At 38.6% G+C, this 24231-nt stretch overlaps 1 protein-coding gene across 7 annotated transcripts in view; it reads left to right on the forward strand.

The window, feature by feature from the left end:
* Window positions 1-527: 527 nt before the first annotated feature.
* MUSK (muscle associated receptor tyrosine kinase) overlaps window positions 528-24231 on the forward strand; it is an 83402-nt gene continuing 59698 nt past the window's right edge. For 4 of the 7 annotated variants that reach the window (XM_045840954.1, XM_045840955.1, XM_045840956.1 and 1 more), the window contains exons 1-5: window positions 528-867; window positions 10925-11051; window positions 11795-11946; window positions 15106-15233; window positions 16672-16813. In XM_045840954.1, the coding sequence (XP_045696910.1) occupies window positions 789-867; window positions 10925-11051; window positions 11795-11946; window positions 15106-15233; window positions 16672-16813 (628 nt within the window). In that variant the 5' untranslated portion in view covers window positions 528-788. Of the gene's footprint in view, window positions 868-10924; window positions 11052-11794; window positions 11951-15105; window positions 15234-16671; window positions 16814-24168; window positions 24199-24231 lie in introns of those variants that run through there. The other 3 variants (XM_045840952.1, XM_045840953.1, XM_045840958.1) reach the window with 2 other exon arrangements.

Raw genomic sequence — 24231 nt, forward strand, 5'->3', positions numbered from 1 at the left:
AGTGGGTTGCTATTACAAAAATAAGAGGTAGGGATGGATTATAAAAGATGAAGCTAACAAGGTAGGCAGAGTCCAGCAAAGCCTTCTATATCATGTATGGGATGTTTGACTATTTTTTGTGTGATGAGGAGCCACTGACGGCTTTTGAGCGGGAGAGGCTATCTGAAAAGGTGTTAGAAGACCATAAGGCACAAGGCAGAGAGAGCAGACAGGAGCTGTCTCTGTTGTTCAGAAAAGATGAATGTGTAAAACAGAGGTTGGGATCGTGTGATACTCGTTGGCATCAAAGGAGGGGAAGAAATCAAGGAATGTTGAGTCGGTACAATCTGTAGGTATTGGTAATGGGTTGGATGTGGGAGGTGCAGTGAGAGGGGAGGAGTCACGGTTAGATACACCCAGGGCTCCGGGGTGAGTGCAGGAGAGGTGGTGAGATGAATCAGATCCCAAAACCTATACCTCAGGGACTGCAGTGATGGTTGCAAAAGGCATCTGGTATTGTCCTTCTGTCACTGTCTTAAAAGGGATTCTAAAGGGATTTTCTTTCCCTTGTTCCTCCAGCCCTACACTTGCGTTCCTGGTCTAAGTGGATACTCACCAGCTGGCTGTGTCCATCATTACAGCCAAGTCCGAGAATTCCTGATTATACTTAGAGCCTGTGGAGCTGCTGACACAAACAGTCATTAGCAGGCAACCCTTTTGTAACAAACTATGCTTTAAAATGTAAACTGTGGGGCATTTTCCTTGCATTGTCCAGAAGGAACTTTCTCCTGCCTGAGCCTGGATTAATCATGAGAGAGCTCGTCAACATTCCACTGGTACATATTCTTACCTTGGTTGCCTTCAGCGGGACTGAGAAACTTCCAAAAGGTTGGTTTGAGCGATCTTGTCTTCTTGTTGCCCTGTCGCAGTTCTAACCAGTGTGTGTGTGTGCCCTGATTATGACCGATTCATATTATGGTGGGCTTGGGTTTTACTTGGCGAAGTAGGGGTTCGATGTGTGGAGAGCTATATAAATAAGCAATTGATTGATGGGCTTCTTTCTAGCGGTCTCGCTCCCTGCCTTAAGTTGTGCAATAAAAAATCGAGCCAGACAGCGCTCGCAGAGCCCTCACTAGTAGAGGAAACATTAGCTAGCAGGTAGGAACATTAGACTGCAAGTTGTCAGGATCTGTTTTATTTACGTGGACGGCAAACTTCAGGGTGGTCTGAATGGATGATGGAAACCTTTAAACGCAGGGATATAATCAACCCTACTGCCAGACATCCAGAGCGTTTGCTTCTGAACAAAAAATCATTTCCATTTTCATTTTTAATTTTACAAAACTCTTCATAAATATTTTAGTTCTTCAAAAATCAGAATTAGAGATAGATGCACACGATTTGCCTATTTAAGAAAAGCCTGAAGATCATGGGTTCTCAGTAACTTTGAGGCCGAGTCATGATTTGGCTTGGCAAGAGACTGTGAAAGGTTTTTTTCAGGGCCTTTGGAATGTACCGGAAATAACACCACCTCAGGGGAAAGGAAAGCAACTTAAGAAACTGACAAACACCTGTTGCAGTAGCAAGAATGTCCACAGTGACAGGGTTTCTGGCCAGCGTGTTATGAAGCCGAGTCTAGTGCGTTTCAAATCAGGGGGAAAGACTGGAGAATACGTGATTTGCAAAGTGACCGAGGGCTGCGTTGAAATCTTTTTTGAAAAGACGTGAGAAAGTGGAGTGAATGGTATCCATTAAAGTAAACAGTTTTCAAATTAATGTATCACAGTAGAATAAAAAGACTTTTGTGTTTTAGGACACATTCAAAGAAATCATTTTCCCTTTGTATATTATTTTATCAAAGAACTGAACATGCTTGCATTGTATAGGTAAGCAAAGGTAGTATCTGTATGTAAATGGGAAATATAGCTTTAGATTTTGTGGTAAAATTTCTGGAGCCACAGTGTCAAGATGCCCATGCAAATAAGATACAGCTTTCTCGATAGTCTGATTTCATAAACTTAATTTGTTTTGTTGTGGTTTTTTTTCCATTGTACATAAGCAGGATGATATCTGCACATGCATTTAAACATTTAATTGCCAACTAATGCTTTGAGGTATCTGCAGATAAAAGAGAATCTAGATATTTTCAAATAGCTAATAATAGCCAGAAAGACTTGACATTGCTTTCAGATTATTTTAATACTTCCTGATCACACAACGGAAGTCCGGTAGGATAGCACCTGGATGCTGGTACTTACGGATCGTTGTATCTTATTTGTGCTATTTTAAACCACAAAGTTATATAGTATGGCATGGTTAAATGCTAAAATTCAGTAAAATGTGGTCTTATAAGGAGCTGGACAATTGATTTTGATGGATCAAATTAGAATTTGGTGCACAAAACAGGAAAAAATAAACAAGCTTTTTATATGAGCAACTCCTAATTTATATCCTGGAAAGTAATGATTTTCAGTTTCCATATTTTACAGATAAAGCCCTTATTTCAAATGCACACTGTATTTTGCAAACTTCAAAATATGGTGGTACAAAGCTAACAAAATCAGATATCTTGACTTTTAAATAAAATAATCAGATTGTTAATCCAACTGTACTTATTTATAATTTATGTGCCACTATCATTAGTGTGTAAAATCAAAAATTAAAACAATAGTTTTGCCTAGTCTATTGTATTTATTGTAAAATCTAAAATAATATGCATTTACCATCAACCTTAGCCAAAGACACCAGGTCTAGCAGAACAAAGATCAATTTACTACACAATCCAGTTCTGAGAATAAGCATTATCATGAAAGTACAATCTTTACAATTGTAAATGTTGAAATGCATGGACTATATTGGTACAAACAAAACACAACAATGTGCTATTATTTTAATATTGTTTGAAGTAATAAAAATGTTCTACACAAACTATTTTGCAATTGTTTTTAAATTCTTGGCAGAAGGCAATTTTTAAAAATGTTTTTTAGTTGGTATACATTTTTTCTAAGTCCTTTATCATGAATAAATCAGGGAATCTACCCAATAACATTTTACAAAATAGACAAAGACAGATTTAAAATAGTGAAAGGGTATTCAGTGGATTCCTTTCTATCAGTGTGCCATTTTCTCAATAAAATTAATAACTGACTTGGTAGAATTCATAGTTTACTGTTTGAGTTTCAGTTTGAGATTCCTAATATTCAAAGACAAGGGAAAAGTCATTATCTTTCTGAATCATTGCACTGCTGATACTCTCAATGATGAGCTCAAAATCATAATCCACAAGAAGAAGAATTTTATAAACGATTGTGTATGAAAGTAGCCAACCACATACTTTGAAAACATTTAATGCTTTAGCATGAAACATTATACAGCAGAATTTAAATTGTGGGAGCATGGGAGTTCATGTAAGCAGCACTGAATCTGTTTAACATGCACGAAGAACTCCTGTCTATACCCCATTTTTAAAATTACCGCATTTACTAGCATTCCTTAAAATTTTGGAGTCTGACTGATATTTGAGTAACCCCCTTTTCTAAGACGTATGTTTACAGGGATAGGATTCACAGGCTCGACATATGACTAATTCAGAGCGGGCACAGCTGTCATTGAAATCCAGGACACCAAGTCCTGGATGAATATTTAATATTGATGAGCATTGAAAGAGAAACCCATGGCATGTTTGGGGAAACATAAGTTGCCTTAAATATCGGTGACCTCAAAGAACAGACAGGACGAGCAGAAATGTCAAGATTTTTACCATATTTCCAAAGGAGAAGTAGGCAACATGGCAGTGAAATAGAACTCCGCAGTCACTGGGGAAACTGACAAGTGAGGGCTGAGCAGAAAACCCGAAGGAAGTGTTCCCGCTCAGGAAGATGCGAGCAGAGGACCAGAGAATGTAGAAGCACTCATGGGCCATGCTGAGAACCCAGCTGAGGACTGCACTTTGCTAGCAACGCTGATCCACACCATAGTTTCACTTTATCCAACAGCAATATACGAACACAGGAGCTGCAAGGACAGCTGTCTGGATTGGTTCAAGACTGGGGCTTTCCAGGGTCAATGCAGCTAAAGGACTACAGAGTAAGCAAGTTGAGATTCTATGGCAACAGGATCATGCAGTATAGGCTGAACAATGAAGAACGTGAAATAAGGACACTTGAGGCCTGGGAAAGTGTTTACCAGTGCTCAACATATAATATTACGGACTGTGCTAAGGACTGTCTGTGATTGGTGAAATGATCACTCCTGGGTCCATGTGCATTTTAGAAGGACCTCTAGGAGACCCTGCCTTACCCCAAAGGAATGTCCCCAGGAAACACAATTTCAGAAACTCTAACAGGCTGAGCCGGAACTCTTAGCTGCCTGTATCCAGTGTCATTCCCGAAGGACCAAGAGTGCGCTCTGAGACGGAGAGTTAATGATGCAGCACCAATAAGTGATTATTGAGATAACCAATAAACCTTACCAGTTCCAAAGACATCATGGCAAAAAAAAATAACTTATATGTTATTAAATGTATCACCAGTAGTATAAACGAGTCAGTTTCTAAAACATGCCAAATGCTGGGCAATACTGAATATCCTCTTTCTTTGGGGGCTTTGGAAAATTTCCAATACCAAAGTGTTTTCTCCTACTGAGAAAACAGTCCTGTATTTATGATGTTAGAAAACATGAATATGTTCCAAGTCTGAGCCCAGACTGATCTAAAACAAAAAGGAGTAGACACACCTGACTTCTTTGTTTACTTAGTCACTTGGTCACTCGGATCAGCAGCTATTCAATCTGAAGTTGGTGTGGCAGCGCCCCACGTGCTAGAGCCCCTGAAAGAGTAATATTATGTCCTTCTCATAAAGCAGCTAGTAGTCAAGTTAAGTTACTCTTCAGGTCCAGAAGAGTGTTGTGTTCATTTTCATGTGTTTGTTATTCGTGCGGTCCTTGGACTGAGGAAAGAAATAGTGCCCCAGTTTCAACAGGCTCTGGCTGAGATGAAAGCTGGAAGGAGAATGAAAGGAAACACGAGACAGTCCGCGGAGTCAACAAGTGTCATCAAATACAACCATGTGATTGTGTCAGTAACATTTTGAAAGCAGATTTGTTTGGAGAATTTTGGAATATGGGCAAAATGAACTTAGCCAACTATATTCTGCCAGAAGAAATTGCCATTGACTGTGAATCTTACCCTCCTCCCCCCATTCTGTGGGTAACTAGTACTATGCTTGAAGACATGGTGTAGCTTAGAGTTAAAAGATGGGAACCTTTGAACCCATTTTAACCTTGAAATTCAGTGCTCTCACCTTGTACTTTTTTATGTTTAGGTAAGTTATTTAACCATTCCTAGCCTCCACTTCACATCTGCAAATGAGAATAATAATAGTTTGTGTTTATGCTTGTTGTGATCCATAGATGAGATAATGAAGGGAAAAATGTGATGCATGGCCCATAGCAGGTCCTTAATCGATTTTAGATGCTAAAGTTATTAAAAACAGAGTCAAACCACATAAAACTATCATACCACAGAACACTATGGAAGGTGTTAACTTAATAAAGTTCTTAATAACACCTCAGAGATTCCTCCATGTCTGTTTGTCGAGACATTCTAACACCTACTTCTTTGATCGTGACTGATCTGCACAGAGTTTTGTGTTTCCTCGCTGGAAAGATAATATTAATAATGTGTCTGTTACCTCCATCACTTCTGCATCTATGTATTCAGTAGGAAGGGACTAATGAGTAAAGATTTTAAATAAAAATAATACATGGCCATTAAGAATGATTTTGAAACACACAATATATACAAATTGAAAAGAGAAAAAAGTCATCCTTACTTACAGGAATGTGAACATGTTGGAATAATTTTGCCATTTTTTTTCTACATACCCAGAAAAAGAAGTATCATAGTAAAATTGTTTATACAATTCTTCCACCTGTCACTTTAACTAATAGAGAATGAACACATTCTATATTATCTCTGATCTTCGAAGTACCGTTGGCAGTCACTGTAAGTAACCTTCTATTTAGATAAGAGTTGCTGGTATGTGTTAAATACCTGCTTCTCTAAGAAAAAACAGAAGGCCCTGATTTGCTGCATTTGTTGATTTCTGCACTGTGAATACTCCAACCGCCGCCGATTTCACACTACTAACACTGAATTGGGAAAAGACATGCAAAAGCATGCCTTTATGTACTGCTTCTGCCATCCAGATATATTAGATGTAAATAACCTCAAGAACAAAGATAATAGTAAACTGTAGTAAAATAATTAGGAAGTGATGAATTGGGAGTGTTATTACTTTGTTTTTAACATAATTCAATTCTAAATTGATATAATTTAGGTTTTAATAAGAGCTTTTATTTAATAATTTTCTCATGACTCTAAACAGTCATGCTTGGCCCTTGCAAGGTAGTAGAAGCCCATGTGGTGGCTTTATTGTCACCTCCGCCTGCAGCTGAAGATGCCCAGGCACGCGTTAAGAGACTTGGTGGGGCAGCACAGGGAGGGCGTGGGGATGCGAATCCAAGCCCTGCACTGGAGTGGCTGTCCATGCCTAGTTGCTCGATAGTCCAATAAAAGCATTCAATATTATCAGTTAACCTTTGGGCCCATCATTCCTTGCATCCCACACATTTAATATGATATTTTTTGTTTTTATCTCTTAACATCTATTGATTATATAATTGATTGTTTATTTCATTCATTAGTTGTTTAGAGAATATATATTTTATACATAAGAGATGGACTTTCTCAGAGTTTATCAGTTACAAGTTTGCTTGCATTGCATTGGGAAGTGAATATTTCTGTAGCATTCTGATTTGTTATAACACTTTACTACAAAAATAATGTGTTCATTTTTAACACTACAAGATACAACAAAACAAAAGTATAAAATTATACTTAATGTGCACACCTAGGGGAAATGCTTTTTAACATTTTGGTATTCATTCTTCCATTCTCTCTCTCGTATATATGTGTGTGTAATTTCCTTTAAGAATTTAGGAGTGTGTAACTTCACTGTAATGTTTAGCCTTGGCTTTAAGTCTTTATTTTGAAATAATGAAGCTTCACAATTGTTGTATCTTCCTGATGAATTGCTCCTTTTATTAGTGAGTAGTGTTTCTCTTCATTCTATCAATCTTACCACCATATATTTTATTTTTTCTCATATTACTACTGTTTATTGCTTTATCACCTTAAGTACTGTTTACTTTACATATTTTTTCCTTCTCTTTGTTTCCAACATTTGTCTTAATTTATTTAGGTGTGCCTTCTGTGTTTTTTACTCTTCTATAATAGAATCTATTTTTTATAGGTCAGTTTATGCCATTGGCATTTACTGTAATTTCTGATATATTCAGGCTTGTTTCTTCCACACTATTTTGTGTCTTCTGTTACCCATATCTTTTCTTAGCTTAGTAATCCTAGTTTTCTTCCTTTTCTTTCCTTCTCTCTCTTTTTCTTCCCCTCTTCCTCCTTCTTCTTCCTCCTCATCCTCTTTTTTCCACCTCCTCTTCCTCTTCTTCCACCTCCTCTTCACCCTCTTCATCCTCCTTCTTTTGATTGATAGAGTTAAAGTCCCTTTTTTTTCTCCTGCTACTTTGGAAGTTTGCTTTCTAATCTAATTTTAGTGTAATCATTGATACATGTTTGTACTATATTCCTGTGGGGTATTTTATGTTTCTCTGACCATTTTAGTAACTGGCAATCTATACTTCCTTATTCCTTTTACCATTTTGGCCATCCCCCCAACCCCTGTCGTTTGGCTTCCGTCAGTACCTCCTGTGTATCTAAGAGTTTGTTTCTTCATTTATTTTGTTTCTTTAGATACCATATGATTTCACTTACATGTGAAGTCTAAAAAAAGGAAATAAACAAAACATTAAAAAAATCTTAACCCATGATTTAGCCATACATTTTTTCTCCCCATGTTTGTAGTTAAGTAGTTCTGTCATCGTCCTACTTGTGGTAAAGAGCTTAGCTTTAACTGTCCACGGAACTTCTTCCCTTGTTGACCTTATCCTTGTTTATCTATAATTTTAGTTTCATTCATTTTTAAACACAGAAATTCATGGTTTGTTTTTTAAATATTCCACCATGAGTTAAAATTGCAATCAATTTTTATCACCATTTGTGTTTACTATTGCCATCTCTCATTCCTTCCTTTCAGGTACAAATGATTTCTCACTGAGGTGATAGACTTCACCGACTGTTTCATAGAAGGTCTGGGAGTGGTAAACAATATCAGTATTGGCCTGTGTCTTTATTTTATCTTCATTTTAAATTATTATCTAAGCTGGCTACAGAATTCCAGGCTGAAAGTTATTTTCTCTCATCCCTTTAAAGGCATTAGTCCATTGAATTTTGGCATCAATTGTTGCTGAATAATCTCGTGTCAGCCTAATTGGCATTTCTACCAAAGCAATTGATCTTTTCTTTCTAGTAAGGTTTAAGACTTTCTATCTGTAATTTTTATAGATTTAATCTAATGTATTAGGGATAAATTCATTTTTATTTATCTGACTTGGCACTTGGTATAACTTTCAATCTGAATATTCATGCCCTTTTTTAATTTTGAAAAATGATCAGCTATGTATCCCCTAGGTTATTTCCTCTGCTTTATTTTATTTTTTTGAAACTTCCCTCAGAAGTGCCTGTCAGTCTAGCTTTTACATCTCTTAATACCTTTACTTGATACCTTTCACTTGTTTATTTCTTTGTACTGCAGCCTGTATATTTCAATGGCTGTATCAGTGGAGAACTGGGAAAGGGTGGCTTTGGTACCTATACATGTCATTTTAGCTAAAAATTCTGCTGTTTCATTTCAGTTGCTCTCTTTCAACCTTTTAGAAACTATATGCCTTTTGTACAGGATTCAGAAATGTAGTCTGTATATTTAAATAATACATCAGTAAATGTGCTAACCCTCAGGATAGAAACAGGTCTGGACATGATCCCTGACCGAAAGCTCAAGGTTTTTATGGCTGAGTGTGGGACAAGACATAAACGGGCCATAGTAATAGTGTCTGTGTGACAAGCACTGTAAGAGTGACTACACAGGATGCACAAAGGTTAAGGAAAAGGGCATCTGGCTCTAACAAGTCAGGGAAATTGGGAGGAGATGATGCTTTAAAAAGATGTTAAGAAAAGAATGACATTAACAAGGGGGATAGGAGCTAAGTGGAACACACCCAACTACCATTGCCCACTTTCCTTCACTCTCAGCTGATGAGTTTGCCTTGGAGCGCACTGAACAGAATAAGGTTATGTAGATAGTAGGTGCATCTTTTGCGGCCAACGTGCCAGTTGTCGGTGATTCATGAGGCTGTCACCAACCACTCCGCATCTCAAATACTGTCCACCCTGCTTGGCTTTCATGTGTACCTTGTGTTTTAACTGAAATGGCCACATAGTTTATCGTCCAAACTCAGGTATTTACGGAGGAAAAGGGGCAGTATTAATAACTGTAAGAGGATGGCAGGCATAACTGATTATTATAGCTCATCATTTTATATATCTATCCTACCTTGTCATCCAGATTGCGGGTCCTTCCAAAGCAAAGGACCCTTTTTGCTTCCAGTCATTACCCTCCCCCCACCAACCCCTCCATCTCCCCCTTAATCCTAGCCAATCACCAATATATTTTCTGTTACCACATTGTTTGCGGGTAGTTTTTATCGCACACTCTACCACCAGTCAACGTAAGATGTATAAATACGTTTCCCGCATACAATGTGTTACTATAGATTTGTCTACTCTGAACCTTTCATGGAAATAAAGTTGTATAATATGTTGTCCTTCTGACTGGGTGTTTGCTCTTAGCTTATTGTTTCCAAGGTTTGTCTATGTTGTAATATGTGTCACATCTCATTTCCTTTTATTGTCAAATAAAATGTCATCATAAGGATAAACTACATTTTGTTTATCTGTTCATTTGTTGGCAGACACTTGGGTTGTTTCCACCTTTTGGTTATTATGTATAATGTCATTAAAATGGGTGTACAAAAATCTACTTGAGTCCCCACTCTCAGTTCTTTTAGATATATACCCAGAAGTCGAATTACTGGATAATAATGATACGTTTCATGTTTTGAGAAACCACCATATTTTTTTTTACAGCAGTTGCACCATTTGGCATTCCCACCAGCGATACACTGGTGTGGTAATTCCTCCATGTCCTCACCAACATTTGTTGTTTCCTTCCCTTTGATCTGAGCCACTCTAGTGGGTGTGAAGTGGTATCTTACTGCAGTTTGACTTGCATTTCTTTAATGGCTAACAACGTTGAGCATCTTCTCATGTTGTTTCCCATTTGTACACATTCTTTGAATAAAAAGTCTGTTAAGATCCTTTGCCCATTTTCACTTGGGTCATTTATCTTTTCATCATGGTGTCTTTTTCTAATCTACTCATATGCAGATGTGAATTCTCTCTGCATCTGATAAAGCTTAAACTTCAAAGTCTATTATTTGCAGGAGCCTCTCTTAAGACCCTGGAAATGTGTTCATATGAACATGTGCATTTTTTATAAAATGTGGGGGAAACTGTTTTGAAACAATTGTTAAGAATACTATCTCTTTCCACTCTCACCCCCTTCCCTTCCGTCACACTTGCCTTGAAGTTCGCTGGTGTTGGGGTGGCCATGGACATTTTATGTTTCCTAATTTTATATATTTGTCCTTCATATATGTTTGGGCTTTCCAAAACCTGGGCCTGTCCCTACTCACATACAATACATTCTAAGTCCTACTCTCCTAAGAGCTTTCTTGATTGATTCTCAAATGCCTAGTTTGCAAGTAGAAACAGAATTCTCTACATGAAATTTTTCTTCCTTTTGGCAAATTTGTGCTGTGTGGAAATATAATTCTCATTCAGGCCTGTGGAGGCCTCCAAGCACTCACAGGGGGTCGGTCCACAGCTCTCATTGGCGTTCTCCTCCTCTGTTAGCTCCTGTCATCACCACTCCTCTGGAGACGGTGGATGCCTTAGTCGAAGAAGTGGCTACTTTCATGTGTGCGGTGGAATCCTATCCCCAGCCTGAAATTTCCTGGACTAGAAATAAAATTCTCATTAAGTAAGTATTCTGCCCTTTTCTTGGAGGTTGGGGAGGGGTAAGAATGCCAAGGCTGCCTTGCGATATATCTTGACATAAAAGCAACCGCAGCTCTTGGCAGTACTGAAGTTCACCTTCTATAACATATAAAATGCAAATGTCCTCGTTTTATAGATGTAAGATCTGAACTTCAGTGAGGTTGAGGGAACCGCTCAAAGGGAAACAGTGATTTAATTGACATGGGAAGTCAAGGCTGTTGGCTTCCTCGTGTATCCCAAGGAACTAGAACTATGCCTGGTACTTGTTAGGGTTTCACTCAGTATTTGTTTAATGAATGAATAAATATGCAGTTAATTGTTAGTTACTTTTACAAATATTTAACCCTTTCTGCTAGTTACATTGAGGTACATGTGTTCATTATGTCCAGCTGCTATTTCCCAGTAATTGTGGGAAGACAACTCCGTATCTTGGTAATACTTTCCCAAGTCAAGTAAACTTCACATTTGGTCTTATCAACAGACATTCCCTTTTGAAAGCATTTTTAAAGGACTCCATGGTGTTTTGATTATGGGAGCCTAGCAAAGATTAGAATATAATGTTAGCTGTATATGACTAAATAAGGCTATTCTACTATTCAGAATTCACTTATTTCCTCTCGCCTCTAATCTACTTCCTCACTGACAAGTCATCCGATTGATCAGTTCACCGTAGCCAACACATCACAGGTGAGGCCCTAACCTGGCATTTTCCCCTGCGCCTTGCAGGCTCTTCGACACCCGGTACAGCATTCGTGAGAACGGGCAGCTGCTCACCATCCTGAGCGTGGAAGACAGCGATGATGGCATTTACTGCTGCATAGCCAACAATGGCGTGGGAGGCGCTGCCGAGAGCTGTGGGGCCCTGCAAGTGAAGATGAGTGAGTGAGAAAGACAACCCTCTATTGGTTTTTAAGTTGACTTAGTACATTTTGGAGCAGGCAGTAAACAGAGACTCCCACAGAGCTGAAGGTTCAGAAGCTAGACAAGGTCAAGTTGAAAATACAACCTTGAGGAAGCTAATTCCACACCTCTTATTTCTGCCATCAACCACCACCCTAATGGCAAGTCTGTTAGTTCTTGTCCTCTTCATTTTCTTGCCGGACACAGCTCTTTATTTGCTCCACCCAGACTCCTCTCACTGAGGAACCTCTCTCCCAGTCTCTGTGCCTTTAGAACAGTTCCATTACAAGCCAATACACCCCACCTTTTCTTTTTTTTTTATCTCTAGTCGCTTAACAACATATCTTCAATGATTTTGCCTTAGTTCAGCTTGATTGTCTTGAGTGACTTTGCAGACTTGAGTGACTTTTCTGCTTAAATGGAGGCTGTTTAGTTTTTCCTCACTTCATGTCCACAAGGCTAGTGAGTTCCTGGCTAATCCGCTAGCCCTTGTTTAAGCTGCCATATTGTGTATTCCTGTGCAAAATCTTTCCTCTTGTGAGCATCTGCCATCTGATCAACTGACCAACTCTACTCATCAAGTCATCTACTCACTTCTAGGCATTTCGTATGTTTATCAAAGACTTTGATTCCTGTATCTTTCTATCCACCTTGCTGTCTACTCTTGCTGTCATCCTAGGGGCTTTCAACAGTCACAAAGCAGGACCTCCAGCTACTTCATCCTTACAATGCCTTGACCTCCACAAATCCAGTGATGTTTGCCTTAACTCTTTACCAGCCTACCCAATCAATGACCTGTCAACCCCAGAAAGTGAACTGTATTTAAAATCCTAAACTCTAGTATGCTATACCCTGAACACAAACATTTCTGACTCCAGTGTTGCTTGATCAGGGAAGCAGTTTCCCAGACTCATGATATGCCTCCAAATACAAGGCACAAATTTCAGCTGTCTCTTTCTCAGCTAAGAACAGAGTCTCCCCCTCTCACTTCCTTACTCCCACTACACACTATCGCCAACATGGTCACATTTTCCTGCCCTTGACTCCTCTCTGTTCCCCCTTCCACTGACCCCCAAATGGGGCTTCATTCCTCCCATGCTTAGTCCTCTTTCCAACCTGGTGTTGTATCATCAAACACTCCCTTACCAGAATCCTCAAATCTCATGACCTCCCGTGCTGTTGCTTGTAAACTCTTAAACTTGTAATCATATAATCTTCATTTTCTCCTATCTGACACCATGCTATGGATATGAGGGGTGGGGGTGGGGGGAATCACATAAACATGCATATTGACACCATAAAATTTAGTGAAATCCAGTCCCACTAGACACCTTTTTTGTTATTGTTGTTGATTTTTATCATTACTTATTTTATCTTTTTATTCTGTTGTCATGTTTTGCTGGAGAAAATCACTAGCTACTTCTTTTCAGTGTGAGCATATGAGGTATATATTTTGAATCTTTGCATGGCTGAAAGTCTTTACTTTGCCCTCACTCTTAGATAATAATTTAGATACAGAATTTGAGTTTAAAAGGCTTTTTTCCATAGTTTTCTATAGATAATTATTCATTTTCATATGATATTCTTGAAGAAGAGAAATCTTTTTCTTATTTATTTTTTTAATAAATTACATTGTCTAACTTTAAAAAAGATTTTATTTATTTATTTTAAGAGAGAGGGGAGGGGAGAGAGGAAGAGAGGGAGAGAAACATCAATGCGTGGTTGTCTCTTGTGCTCCCTGTACTGAGGACCTGGCCAGCAACCCAGGCTTGTGCCCTAAGAATGCAACCAGCAACCCTTTGGTTTACAGGCCCACACTCAATCCACTAAGCTGCACCAGCCAGGGCCTTTTTATTATTTCTTTATAGGTAAATCTAATATTTACCTTTCTTAAAAATTTTTGAATTTTTCTCTTTATTTCTAGAATTTCTCATATTTACAAGAATCTGTTTACTGTTTTCTTATGTTGTTCCTACTTAGCTTTAGGTGGGACCTTTTGATCTAAAGACCAAACGTGATTTTTTTTTCAAAATCAGATACAATCTTTTTCATTTCTCTTCCTCTTCATTCTATTTCATTCTTAATTAATAAATATTAAATCTCCTTTTTCAATTTTTCATGATTCCATTTTCTACTTATATTTTCTGCATATCTATCTTGATATCTTCATATTCTACTTTCTTAAAGATTTATAACCACCACCAAACCCATTCCCAGCACATACATATAAATATACAATTGAAATACAAGAGGAAAAAATGCTTATTTCATGCTCTTCTCTGTCAAAGTAACAAATTGATTATGGCACATGACCTGAAAAAAATAAAATGCATCCAATTCTCAGTCATCTGTTTTGTATCTGTAACATAAGGTTATAAGGAAATAAATTTAGTTTTCACTATTTTATGAATGTTTCAAGTAATAAAATAACTGGCATCCTTAACTTGTCAATCTTCCTATATATTAGATTAATAACTTCTTCCTCTGCAAGCTTGGAGAATAAAAATTAGCTGACATAAACTATTTCTTTTGAAAAAATTAATTTAAGAGTGGTTCATAAAATGATAAATGACCCAAGTTTGTTTTGCAGAGTATATTAACCATAAATTGTATGACAGAACTTCTCTGGTTACTAATATAATAACATCTGGTTTACTTTCTAGAGAATAAATGTACCTAATTTTCTCTTAGTCATCAAATTTAATGGTGAAATGAAGATGGAAACTAAAGGGAAAGTAGGTCATAACTCAGAATTGTATAAAAATATAAGCTTAAAACATTTTTTCAAATTTTTTTATCTGTTTCTATAAATTATGTTGAATTGTTATGATGGTGGCTTGCTTTAATCAACTTTTTATTAACTATCTTTTAAAGGGAAGAATTTATGAAAACTTTAGGTTCTTAATATGTTTCATAAGTTTGTATTTTTCAAGTTATTAATAAACTAGAGATAACCTAAACTTTTATAAATGACTTGTTATCCACTAAAGACCTACTCTAGCACTTGGTGAATTTTATAACCTAATATGCCTAAAACTATTCTTAAAATGGATATTTAGAATTAAATAGAAAGGTCAAAACTCTAAATTTAATAAGCTGTATTGCCTTTTTAATTTTGAATTTTTATTTCCCTTTAGAACCCAAAATAACTCGTCCTCCTATAAATGTAAAAATAATAGAAGGACTAAAGGCAGTTTTACCATGTACTACGATGGGCAATCCCAAACCATCAGTGTCATGGATTAAGGGAGACAGCGCTCTCAGGGTAAGTGATGATTATGTTAAAACGTGTACACAACTTGTTTTCAAATACAGCAATCCATTGCAAACTGTTACACCCATGACCTTTGATTACAAGATTTTTTCCATACACAGTATTTTACCCAAACTTAAATACTTCTGTCCCCCATGTGCAAGTTTTAAGGCATTCCAGTTGGGGCTGACTAGGGGGAAAAACAAGACGGGAACCAATAGTGTTAGGGATGAAAAAGCAGGCGAAGTAGAAAGCAAAGCTAGTGGTTTGTTGGTGGCTTGGTTGGTTAGGTTGGTTGTTTGTTTGAACATTTAGTTGTCAACACTGAATCTTAGAGACTCAGGAAATGAAAAGGTTGGAACTAAAATCCAAGCTTCAGACCTGATAAACAGTTTCTGGAAGGAGAGAGAAAGATGAGATTTGGAAGAAAAATGAATGAGAACATTCTGGAGTGAAGTTAGAGCGTGAAGCTTCAAGACTGGTGAATGAGCAACATCTTGACAAATGTCCCAGTCACCCAGATTAGTCAAAAACAATTATTCCCCTGCTCATTTCATACTGCCTTTGTATCTTATACCCACCTAACAGAGCATTCCATGGGGAATAAATAGGTAATGGTATGTGTCAAATAATTGAAATATGGTGCAAAATCAATTAGCTTTGCTTTATTTAAACTAAAACAGATCATGTCAAATATTTTATGATAATCTATACAAGTCTCTGGCCTTCCTTTTGATATAAGTATTGATGTATTTCCAACAATAAAAGCAAGGGCTGGCTCTATGCATGTTACTAAATTTAGAGTTCCAGAAGAGAAGATAAATGTAGTATTTTAACTTCAAAAACCAATTTTTATTCTATTTGTAGAACTTGCCATTCTTTTAAAGGACATGTATTTCCCCAAGCATGCTACGTAGGGTGCATGGTAAATACAGTAGTAAAAAGCAATGCTTTTATATATATATATATATATAATTTATTTATTTTTAAAGAGGGAAGGGAGGGAGAGAGAGAGAGAGAGAAACATCAATGTGCAATTGCTGGGGGTCATGGCCTGCAACCCAGGCATGTACCCTGACTGGGAATCGAACCTGCGACACTTTGGTTCACAGCCCGAGCTCAATCCACTGAGCTACGCCAGCCAGGGCAAAAAGCAATGCTTTTAATCAAACCAACTTGGATGTGACTTTTACGAACTCAAATAAGCCTTGGTGTTCTCATGTGATGAAAGACTATAAAAATAAACTAATCTTATGGGATTAATATCAAAATTAATGTAGGTAATCTTGTACTATCTTGTATAATATCATGTGTTATACATAAGTCCCAAATAAATGTACAAATGATATTTTTGATAGCATCAGTAATGACAATAACTTGATGAAATGTGGCAAATATGTCCTCAAGAGAGCCATGGACCTTTTAAAATTCATGTCCCTATCCCTGGCAGGAAAATTCCCGCATTGCAGTTCTTGAATCTGGGAGTTTAAGGATTCATAATGTGCAAAAGGAAGATGCAGGACATTATCGCTGTGTGGCCAAAAACAGCCTCGGGACGGCCTATTCCAAACTGGTGAAGCTGGAAGTTGAGGGTAAGGAGCTGCATTCCTTCCCCTGCATGGTATCAGAGGGCCTCACATGCTACCCGAAAGCTGTGCTGTACCTGGCAAAAGCAGAGATGCAGTTAGTCCAGTTTCCTCAACTGTTCCAGATACTAAACTCTAAGGTCAAGACTATGAAAGGAGTAATGGAAAAGAGAAAGAAAATCGCACTGGGGTAGTAGGTCATATTTCATCTACTGCCTACAATCACTAGTAACTTTTCCCACAGCAGACTAAATTCACTACGATATTAAAATAATAGAACAATAAGACACCCCTTTAGAACGTCTGACTGGCGTGGATAAGTCTGCCTTGTGTATGCATTTGAAAACACTCATTTGATCTCTTACAACAAGTAGACATGGCTTTTAAAATGATATCAAAAGAAAGAAAATAGTGTTTTTTTTCAAATTGTAAGAGATCTACTTGATCTCTTACAACAAGTAGACATGGCTTTTAAAATGATATCAAAAGAAAGAAAATAGTGTTTTTTTTCAAATTGTAAGAGATCTACTTGATCTCTTACAACAAGTAGACATGGCTTTTAAAATGATATCAAAAGAAAGAAAATAGTGTTTTTTTTCAAATTGTATTCTGTCACAAAGGGTTGAGAATGCTAAAATACTGACTCAGAATGTACAGCCACAAACAGTTCTACTTCTCTGAGTTACATTGTCAAAATATCTTTTCATTTTTTAAAAAAAATATTCTTTTATAGTCAACTAATTCAACAACTGCATGTGAAAGTTCTTCACTGAGAAATCAGAATCCAGATAGGGTTAGCTGTTTTATTCCTTTGGTCGTTGAATCCTTCGTGTCCTAAAATTGCATCACATTTGGCTTAAAAATAGAAGCTACCAGCACACTTGTGCTAGGTGAGGAAGCTGCACACAAAACTCTTCCCAGCTCTGCCTGTTAGAAGCCAGAGAATTAACCTCCCTCTTCCCAGTTTTCTCCCCTGGACAGCAGGCTTTGCTGTGGGAGCTCAGTGAGGTGCTGATAGTACTTAGCGAGTCTGCCTTTTACAAACACTCAGTTAAGTGCTGACTGTCAGACTCATCACCTGTTTTCTGCTTTTCTCTTATCTGATCGATAGAGTGATTGGATTATCGCATACTTGGCCTCATTATATTCTAGTTCAACTGGGGAAGGTTTCAATTCTAGGGTTCCCCGTAGCTTACTTTTTGATTCCATCCTACTCTTAAGCCAAAATTTATCTTTTCCTACATCTCATCCTTCTCAGTCATGTAGGTTGCTATTTATTAGGTCCTTTAAGATTATTTTTATTTCTTGGCTAGATCTTCCACTCTCTAATATCTCCATAGCTCTAATGATCTCATTTCCCACATTTACTTATACTTGAGATAACATTTTTATTACATCATTGTGTCAACTGCTCATAAAATTTCCATGAACTCCTCATGAAAATGAACATGGTTGGTGAGAATAGTGGCTGTCAGGCAGTAAAAGAGATGTATTTTCAGCCTAGTTGCTATAATTTAACAGCTTCTAAATTATCACTGTGATATCAAGCTCCGGGTGCAACAACCAGTTGGTGTTAATTATTCAGTAAAAAACAAACATACTAACACACTCAGTTGCACACTTAGACACATTGAATATCTGCCTGGATTCAGTGTTTCCTTGAACTATATGTGGAATGATACAGAATTAATGTTATCCATTTGTATACAATGTGATAAAGTTTTTCCTCTTCAATATATGAACTTTTATATTATATAATACTGATTTTTTAGGTCACTGTCTTCATAAATATCAAAATGATTCTCTTTAGCTTTGGCCTACCAAAAAAATTATCAAAAACCTCAATTACTGAAGTCTGATTACATAGTTTGGTCTTGCCTTGCCATTTAATTTGTATCATGCCTAGCAGTAAAACTGAATGTTCTCTTCTTTCTTCCTAACATTTAAATGGTCATGCTCATTGCTTTCACAGTTAATGTATGCTGGAGGTTTTAATGAACTTGCTAGTATTGAGAGATGATCATATCATTTATTTTTTTATCCTCACCTGCGGACATGCTTATTGATTTCAGAGAGAGGGGAAGAAAAGGGGAGGGAGAGGGAGAGAAGCATTTATGTGAGAGAGAAACATTGATCAGTTGCCTCTCACACATCCCTGAAGTGGGGACCGAAACCACAACCCAGGATGTGCTCTGACCAGGAATTAAATGCCCAACCCTTCAATCTATGAGACAGTGCTCCAACTAACTGAGCCACACTGGCCAAGGCAAGAGCTGACCATATTATTTAAAGTTACCCTAACAGCAGGTAAGATCATTTTATCGTACATGTCCATTTTGACTCCATCCTAGTCCTTATTCCAATAGCCAATATACATGAAGATATGTGACATGTTTAGCACAGTTGTCGGTATATAGCGAGCATTTTAAAGTGGCATTAACTATAATTATTACTATGAGAACATAAAAATTACAGCAAATCTGTTTTTGTTCTTGAGCTCCGAAAGGTTGGCTTCCACTTAAAGAAATAGTTGAGGCGTTTCCACCAGATACAACGCAACATGACCTATTTAAAGGAAGGTCCAGTTCAGCCAACAACTCAGAACAGGTGAAAAGGCAACTGAGAAGCAACTGGAAGAATCCCAAAAGTGCCTGCAGATGCCTACGAGGTGTGCATGGGGAGGGCTGACAATGAATCTTGGCCGTGGTCAGTCAGGACAGGAGGGGCATTTGTAATGTATTGCGTCAGTAACTCTGAACATTAGTTCGAGCAAATTAGAATGAGAACTCCATAAGCACCATTTGATTCTGGGATAACACTTATTGCAAGCGAATATGCCTCTAAGAAGGATAAGCATGCCAGGCCATGGGTTTCGTACAGCGTGTTTGCTAGATCTGAGGTGTCACAACAAACATAAAAGAAATACCCTCAGCACAAAAGTAGAGCTCCCTTTCTAGATTGCCATCTTCGGGCTGCTGGATCGCTGGACTGGCAACGCAAAGATATTCTATCCTTTTGTATCGCCTTACAAGGCTCAGACGGTGACATGCAAAATTACCGGTAGAACCATTTAACTCAACTATGGTGAAACACAGATGCTTTTCTAAAAGTATAAGCAATGTCTAACATTTAAAAATGCAAAATGCCTTACATGGATATTTTATTTCATCCGTACCAACAGTGTGAGGAAGGTTTAGCATTGTGCTGTTTTAGGAAACCGGGCAATAGAGAGAATGAACCTAAGGCTGCACGGATAGAGGTGCCTGGGAACTAAAGTCATGTTGAAGATGGTCTGTTCCATTAAAGAACAAGGTGATTGTGTGTGACGTTGTCAAGAATAGTGTCAGAATGGGGATTAGGAAAGGAGCTAGAATTCTGTAAATAATGGAGAATAGGAAATGAAAGAGACAGTTTGGAATAAACGAATGTGGCAGAGAGAAGGCAAGGTCAAAAAAGTGAGTGGTGGTGCACATGGCATGTAGGTAGTGGTGTCTTGCAAGATTTCCCTTGTGAAAAGATAAATCATGTTAAAATATTAATGAGAAGGAGCCCAGAGAGAAGGAAACCTTAAACATAGGAGAGAAGGAAGGGGCACATTCAAGGGAATGTTGGTGGTGCTCGCGAAGGCAAAGGGGTGTATTCAGGAGACAAGTGATGCGAGGAACTTTATACAGAGGGTGACCACATGTCCCTGTTTTCCCAGGACGCTCTGGCTTACACCTGTTGCCCTGGAGTAATTATTAATAGAGTCCCTCTTTTACTTTCAAAAGCATCTAGGCTTCAATGATAAATTATATGACCACCATACCAGGGAAGAAGAAACTTCCTTCCTTGTAACGGGAAGAAAGGAGAAAGGGGTGTTTTCCAGTATAAATGAGTTAATGCACTTGGCGGATAGAATCTGAGAACGCTCCGTTCTGATGGTCTCTGTGTCCTCCAGGAAGTAGAAAGTAAGGTTATCTGATGGAAACACTTCTGTCAAGGGGGGCCGAGGGATGAGGAGGGTAGAGGGTTTTAAAATAGCTGTGGGGAATGGGAGAGATGAGTCACAAGGGAAACCAAGATTCCTGGGCCACAGTAAGTAGGGAATGGGATATGAATATGGGGAGGCACTGTTTTGTTTTGTTTTGTTTTGTCTAGTTGCCCCTCACTCCCAGCTTTCCTCATTAATACAGGTATAAGTCCAAAGAAAGTAGAGAGCTAAATCCAAAGGCAAGACTCTAGTGTTATAGTTTTGCCAGAAAGAAAATAGGGCAAAGGCTCTGAGAATACTGCAAGAGAGTGGTCAAAGCGATGGACCGTGGCATCTTTATGTACCAAGTAACACGAACCTTGGATGAACTATTTATGGCCCCCAAAATTTGACTGAGAAGATAATAAGAACCTCTCCTGACTGTAAACACCCAGAAATGCTGGGTTGGTTGTATAACTCACAAGAATAAAATGTAAATCTCCAGAGGTCAGGAATAAAAAGGAATTTAAATAACAGAGCAGTACGCTCATGAGCTCGTTCTGCAAGATACTCTTCTATTTCTTCAGAAATATTAATTCATTGGAAATACTAGCATATTCCTAAGTGAAAAAGTAGTTGAAGAACAATATGTTATATATTATACCTTACGGAATATATACCAAATGATTAATAGTCATCATCTCTGCATACAGAATTACATGGGGGTTAATTTTTACCTACTTACTCATATTTTCTATAGCTCTATACTGTTTGAAAAATGCTAAAAGAGACCTTTAGCATTAGGAAAAATTAATACCTGTATTTATGCTTTGGACAAATTATTTTGGAGTCCAAACATTGTACTATTTCGATAAGGCGACATCAACCTTTCAGTTCATTGGGTTTGCTATATTGCTTTTGCAGTCTGCTGCTCCAGTCCGCTCTGGAACAAACTCAGGGATGGGGAAAGCTTTGTCAAAGGCAGTTGATCCCTGTGTTGACCAGGCATTCGCAACCCTTGGCCGTCAGCAGAAGAACCGAGGTTGGGTATGGAATCCTGGTGCACAGAACATGGGACGTGCAGCTTCCTTAGGGATGGAGTTTACCCACGAGGACAGTGAGCTCGGGGCCTGCGCGTGGACGTCAGGGGGCTGCACGGCGGAGCGGGAAGCGGAAGGGCTCGCAGATGCACAACTGCTGGGGGGTCGGGGGGGGAGGGGGGTCTCTCCTCATTGGACTCTCTTCCTTGCTTATGGGCAGACACCTGGAATTCACGACTCTAGAGTAGTTTAGAGGATCCAACACAAATTTAATTTGGGTTCTGATTTCTCAATGAACATTTTCTCTACTTGGTGAAGTGTTATTGACTCATGAAACAAAATAAAGGGAAGTTCCCCCAGGAAAAGGAAGCACTGTGTGGTTTCCCAACTTCCACAGTCACCTGCAATGCAGAAAGAGTTGTCAGTCTCACTGCTGCGGAGGCTCGTCCTTTGTCTCAGGCGTCCTGGTGACAGTGGCCTTTAGGAATGGCTTCGTAGCAGGACATGATGAGGGCCAGAGAAATCGCTAGATTTCACAGATTCTAAGATGCTTATTTTTTTCAGTATTTGCCATATCCTGGAAGCATCTAAGAATCACTGGTTTATGACAACTCCCATTGGCTAATTATTTGCTTCATTGTGCATTTTAATATCTCTGAAATTGAGATCTATCTTACTGGTCTTAAAGGCAGTCACACCTGGTTTGTGGAGCTTTCCTCTAGTTAAGATCATTCCTTAGCTTTCTGAAAATATGAGGATGCATATACAATGATAACACGAAGATAAATCAGTTCTACTGGCTCATAAAGATTTTTTTATATTTTATTAGAAATGCTTCTTTGCTTGAGATCATTTCTTGTAGCTAGTCCTCACAGCAAGAAAAGCATCATGTTCAGTAGCGTAATTCTATGTAGCCTCCCCACCCCAACATGGATATTTGCTGCATATTATTTTTGTTAGATTGTAGAGATAAAGTGACTTCTCAGTGCTTTATCAAAGGAATTTTCTTCCAAATCAAGAGACGGTCTCATCTGCCTCCCCAGTCTGCCTCATGTTCTCTGTTCCCTGTGGTGTGTGCATCCTAAGAATGATCAATCTATACCGTTGCTCTCACATATCTTTACTGAAACAATTTTCTCCTGCACACTGTAAAGGCCAGGAGACAGACACCCTGGGGCAGAGCGGTCAGCTGGCGGGCGGGTAGATGTGCGTGGTAGGGCTGGAGTTTGCAAGGACAGGCTCCCATCGTGGGGGCTTTAGAGGCCCCTGGTGCAAGATTCTGATTTTACTGTCCTGTTGTTGGCCAGAGGGTTCTTCTCCCTTAAAAATATATTTAATAAACACTATGTCACAGAAATCACATGCTTTTGATACGACAATGTCATTCTTTTTCCGTTTATACCTGGAGAGGTCCTTATTATGAGTCTCTTAATCAACAGAAAAGATCCATTGAAAGGTTTAAAATATCTCCCTTCATCGTATTACCCTTATATTCTTGGACTTACCTGTGATGAAATTATTTATTTATTTCCTGGAGCTGAGCGTGGATCTTACTCCATGCAGACAAATCCTGTTTTGGGTACAGAAACTGGTTTTGAGGGTAGAATACTTGAGATCCAAATTAAAAAGGATGGTGGTTGCAATGCATCGGGCTCCCCTGGATCGCATTTTCGATTGTTACCTTGTTTGCCCTTGGAGCTTTAAGCTGTTAAGGAGAAGGTTGGGCAAAGGTGAAGCTGGAACCAAGGGAGGCTTCGCAGTCACGAATACCAGCGGCAAGGGGGGCGCTTACCACCAGTGAGGAGCTGAGGGCCCCAGAAGCAGACCAAGAACAAGAACGGAGTCCTTGTAGGGGGACGGTTATTGCAGGCTTCCCTTAAGGTTGAAACACCTTGGCATTGGTGGGGGACCCCCAAAGCAGAGCCCTGTGCCAACACTTGGGAGAGGCATGGGGAGTGACGAAGAAGGCCAGCCATCTGGTAAATTTAAGTGGCTTCAAAGGGTGAGTGTCTGTCACCTGCCGGGGCCCTTGAATTCTGTTAGTCTATCGCTCCGCAGTCCAGCCTTCACCTGGACTTCCCCACATGCTCTCCAGGCTGACCAGCTCTACCAAAGGCAATTTTTTTTGAAGAATCTTTGCAGATATATGCAGTACATAAGATAATAAGTAGAATCCAAAAGACTGAGATTATATATATGCAAATGTCCATACACACAACTATAAGAGAGCAGGACTGATTTCAAAAATGATTAGACTCCTGGCTGCCTTCCTTCCCAGACATCAGATTGTCTTACTGCATTTAGGAAAGTGGAAGCAACCGTGTAATGTTTACACATTTGATTTGCTTTTTCCTTTGTTTACGCTGCAGCTCTTAATATGACAAATGCCACAGAGAGAGGTATTTACCACCCCAGTGTGTGCTGTGCTCTCG

This window comes from Phyllostomus hastatus, unplaced genomic scaffold, assembly GCF_019186645.2.
Source record: "Phyllostomus hastatus isolate PE091 unplaced genomic scaffold, TTU_PhHast_1.1 phas_contig_34, whole genome shotgun sequence".
Lineage (NCBI taxonomy): Eukaryota > Metazoa > Chordata > Mammalia > Chiroptera > Phyllostomidae > Phyllostomus > Phyllostomus hastatus.